The 5,158-nt window shown below is 34.6% G+C and overlaps 1 protein-coding gene across 1 annotated transcript; it reads right to left on the reverse strand.

The window, feature by feature from the left end:
- Positions 1-835: 835 nt before the first annotated feature.
- Positions 836-3,895, reverse strand: LOC105851972 (uncharacterized). The gene is given in 8 exon segments (XM_027333591.1): positions 836-878; positions 880-918; positions 920-1,270; positions 1,364-1,514; positions 1,517-1,604; positions 1,606-1,990; positions 1,992-2,229; positions 3,658-3,895. Coding segments are annotated over 8 exon segments (1,533 nt in total).
- Between the last annotated feature and the right edge of the window lie 1,263 nt (positions 3,896-5,158).

Below are 5,158 nucleotides of genomic sequence, written 5' to 3' on the forward strand. Positions count from 1 at the left end.
AATTAGTGAGACATTGTAGATAGCCATGGTAGATGCAGCCAGCCAAGTGATATTTTTGTCGTTGAACCTTTGTTGGTTTCTACAAAGCCATATCACATTGCAAATATTTAAGATGGAGGTTAGAATCACAACTTTACATTGATGAGACCATCATATCTATTGCTAAATTCTAGGATGTCAAGAACAGAAGTTGTGATGATATTGATGTTCAAAATTGAACTAAGCCGGTGCCACAACTTTTGAGCAAAAGGAAAATGACAAAAGAGATGTAAAATGGAGGGGAAGATAATAAACTCTCGAGCATAAGATGTCATCTGTAGGCATATTTTTATGCATAGCTCTCCAAACTAAAAGTGATTTGGATGGTGGAATATCCTTATTCCAGATTAGCTTAGCCCAAGTGATGTTTTGCTCAATCGGCTTATGAAAAAGATATGCATCTTTAAAAGATAATTGACTAGAAGATGAATGATTCCAAAGAAGCATATCATTGACTGGTTCTATTGGAACATTAGCTTGTTTGAGCATTTGGTTTAAGGTAAGAAAGGTTTGAAGCAGCAATTCAGGGATGTTCTACTGCCTATTGAGAATGAAGTGCTTACTTTGGCTTTAAGTAGAGGTTGAATTGTTTGTGGGATATTTAGAGCCTCCATAATTGGGACGCACACCATTTATCATTCCAAAAGGATATGGAAGCACCATCTCCAAGGAGCCATCTGCTATTCAACAATAAGTCCTGAAACTTGCATTTAATTCCAAACCATACTGATGAGTAAATGTGAAAATTAATAGGTCTATTGCGTTTAAGAACACTACTTGTAAGAAAGATAGCCCACTAATGATTGGAGTGAATAAGGTCTTGTGACAATTTGAGATTCAACATAATTTATACTTCTAAGATCTCTAATTCCTAGTCCCTTCAAAAGTTGGAGTGCAAACTTTATGCCAAGCAACAGTCAAAGGCTTTCTGTTATTTACATCCCCAATCCAAATGAAGTTTCTTATCCATTTCTCAATGCCTTTAATTAAGCTAACTGTCCAAGAATAGACTATGAAGCTATATATAAGCATACATTGGATAACACTCTTAACCAGTTGGATTCTCTTTGCAATGGACAGAAGTGAGGCCTTCCAAGTTGACAACTTTGTTATAACTTTGTTGGCAATTCATTGTAAGTGAAAGATCTTAGGCTTCCCTTTGAAGATAGGGACACCCAGATAGGAAAAAGAAAGAGAGCTAATAGTAAAGCCTAAGAAGCCAAAAATTGATCTCAACCTATGCTTTGTGATTGAGCTTGCAAATAGAGTTAATATTTTAGGGCTTACAATATGTCTTGATATGCAAGCATATCTCTGAAAAAGCTGTAGAAAGGCCTCCATATTTGAGCTTTTCCCTTTGCAAAAGATCATAATGTCATTAGGATATAGAATGTGAGATTGCACATCAAATCCATGAGTACCTTTGATTAAGTCCAGCTTGCCAGTTTCAACTAACATATTAATGCTTCTACTAAGCAGAAAAGTAATGGAGATAGTGGATCTCCTTATCTAATTCCTCTTTTACAATAGAAATACCCTGCATATTTGCAATTTATGGATATTGACCATTTTAGCTGAATGTAAAATTGAATCAATCCAACCCCAACATTTAGAATTGAAACCAAAGCCTTTTAAAGCTTTCATCAAGAAATTCCAGTCCAAAGTGTCAAAGGCTTTTCTTATGTCAATCTTTAAGGCAAAGTTTCCTCCAAAAGATTTATTATGAAGCATGTTTATGGCCTCTGAAGTCATGCAAATACAATCATCAATTTCTCTATCTTTGATGAATCCTCTCTACTACTTGGAGAAAATAGATGGCCTTATTTGAGCTAGCCTGTCAGCAAAGATCGTTGCAATGAATTTTAATTTACAATTGAATAGAGTTATGGGTCTATATTAATCAGTTGTGTCTACATTAGGAGTGTTGGGGATTAGGGCAAGTGTGTTGGCATCCTGAGGAGAAAAATTCCTTAACTGCATTTGATACATCCAGACTGATAATTTCCCAATATGTTTGGTAAAAGTAAGCACCAAATCCATCTGGACCAGGAGCCCTATCTTTGTTCATTGAGAAAATTTCACTATGGATCTCATCCAAGGTGGGGATCAGAGTGAGCATATTATTCACAGTGTTAGTGATTAGGTTTGGAATAACTTCTTCATCAAGGCCATTGTCAATGCAGTTATTGTCTGTATTGAAGATATTCTTTGTATTGTCAATGCAGTTAACATGTGGGCTGCTGCTTCAATTATTCACAGTGTTAGTGATTAGGTTTGGAATAACTTCTTCATCAAGGCCATTGTCAATGCAGTTATTGTCTGTATTGAAGATATTCTTTGTATTGTCAATGCGGTTAACATGTGGGCTGCTGCTTCAGCAGGTTCACTGATGAGATCATTTTGGTCCCATATATGATTTTGGCCATTTTATGGAAGTAATCTGTGTTTCTATCTCCTTCAAAATGTCATTTAACTTTGGCCTTTTCTTGCTAAAAAAAGCTCTTCAATCTTAAGTGATTCATCAAGCTTGATCTGGATGCCTTTTCTTTGATTACGAAGTAAATCTGTAGGACCGCGTGCATTGATTTGGACCTGAAAGGAGTCAAGCTTAGCAACAACATTGCTAACATGAGTATAAACATTACCAAAAGTTTCCTTGTTCCAATTCTTGAGATGGTGTTTGAGGAGCTTAAGATTTTGTGCAAGAATGAACATGAGACAGCCCACAATATTTGTAACTTATAAACGAAGCTAGAGTATGGCAAATATGGTGTGTGGCTCGTGTGTTTAGAACCCATGATTAATCAGTCAATTTTGAATATGGTGAAATACCTGTTTCATGTGCAGTATGTCCATACGTCTAAACAAATATGAAATGACAATCTCTTTTGTCTAGCCCTATGGAAAATGTCACAAGGTGTTTTGTTGCCAACAAAAATATACTCGTATTGCTTATTCATTTCTAAAATTATATCATATGACAAGTGCCCTAAACACAAATGCCATAATTCAGCAGTGGAAACCATTTTTGTATGCAAACTACGTGCAATAAGAAAACTAGATGCATAACCTGATAGCTTTAATTCTTGTTGCAAGTAATATAGTCCATCAATTTGTTTAGCCAAACCAATCGTCTTCAAACTCCTCCCTTGTATTGTACATTATTTTGATTCAAATATTAGTGAGCAAGACTGATTAAGACACTTCTTATAAACATATATCAAATTGATTACAAAATCTGGTAAAAATAGCACATTGTCTAACAATAGGTTTGCACTCAACTATATTCTCCTAGTGTAATTAGTCTCAACTAAATTTCACATCAATAGGATTTAATTTGTTGTAACTTATAAACGAAGCTATAGTATGGCAAATATGGTGTGTGGCTCCTGTGTTTAGAACCCATGATTAATCAATCAATTTTGAATATGGTGAAATACTTGTTTCATGTGCAGTATGTCCATACGTCTACACTTTAATTATATTTGATGAGCATCTACAATCAACACCCATGTTCTTTTCTAGCAATGCCATTAGATTTTGATAATGATCATTTATGCGTGTCACTCCCTTTTCTTCAACTCTTAGAGCTAGAAAAAGTAGCTTGTTTTTCATTACATGACTCAGCTTTTGTATAATTTGCTGCATAATTGTTGTCATGCCCTAAGTTGGGAGGAAAACCATGTTTCTTGTAGCAAGTTTCAACCATATGACCTACTTTGCCACAGTAGGTACAAATCTTCCCACTTCCTCTACCTCTTCCTTGACCATAAGACCTTCCACCATCTACTGCATTTACTAATGTTGTTGGATCATCAATAGTAGCAACTATAGTGGAGGATACTCCATAGTTCATCTTTCTTTCTTGTTATAGTATCACAGAAAACACTTTTAAAGAAGTCGCTTGATACTCACCATTCAATCCTATTAGAAATTGTATGATTCTATCTTCCAATCTAAGTAATTTTGCATTTCTCATTTCCTCACAATTGCAAGCAATTGGACAATAACATTGTGGCATAGGTATATAATGTTCTAACTCACCCCAAAGTTTCTTCAATTCTATGAAACACTCAGAAACTTTGTTATCACTTTGCTTCAGATTTTCTATTTCTTGATTCAACTGAGCAACTCTTATTCCATCACCGCACATAAATTTGTCTTTTAGGTCATTCCATAGTTCAATCGCATTGTCTATGAACACAACACTTTTTGCAATTGAAGGATATGTGAAATTGGTAATCCATGAATGCACCAAATTGTTACACCTTTTCCAACCTACATAATTCAAATCACCTACCTTTGGTACAAGGATTGAACCATCCACAAACTTAAATTTGATCTTCGTTGCAAGAACGTTTCACATCTTTAACGCCCACACATGATAGTTGTCACCAGAAACGGTTGCAACACCATTACACTTGTTGGGTTTTCAAATGGATGCACATAGTATTGTTGAGGTAAAAATCTTCTTGATGTGTGTTTTAATTATAACAAACCTTATGAAATAAATGATTAAGTTTTATGAATGGAGGTCTACTAATGAATTGCATAACGAACATGAATTGCATAAGTTTTATTAAGTTTTAAGGAACATGAATTGCATAAGTGAACAAGCAAGAAGCTATTCACTTCATCAAAGTGCATAAGTATCCATTCAATAATGAAAGAATCTTAAAAAGAATATATCACGTATCAACCATTCAAGAGAACGATTATTACATCTTCAAGATAGCATCTTCATGAGGAAGGTGATCAAATACATTCATACAACAATCAATGATCACAACATGTTATAAATTAAAGCAAATCTGTTGAGACAAAATCTCTGTTGATTATTATGACCTCGCAATAATCAGAATATATCAGTCTTTAGCAAATTAAACCAATATAGAAAATCGAATACGTCTAGCATACAATTAAGATCGAACATACAATCATACGATGCAAGATTTATTCAGATTCATACACAGCGGAATTATAATAGCATAGCATACACGATTAACAATTAAAAGTAAAAGGATAAGGGATAGAATGCACCAAGGTTTATCCTGGTTCAGTTGTCAATAAGACAACCTACATCCAGTCCTGACAATCCAACTGGATTTCAGCTTTTTCT

Source organism: Cicer arietinum, chromosome 4 (genome assembly GCF_000331145.2).
Source record: "Cicer arietinum cultivar CDC Frontier isolate Library 1 chromosome 4, Cicar.CDCFrontier_v2.0, whole genome shotgun sequence".
Lineage (NCBI taxonomy): Eukaryota > Viridiplantae > Streptophyta > Magnoliopsida > Fabales > Fabaceae > Cicer > Cicer arietinum.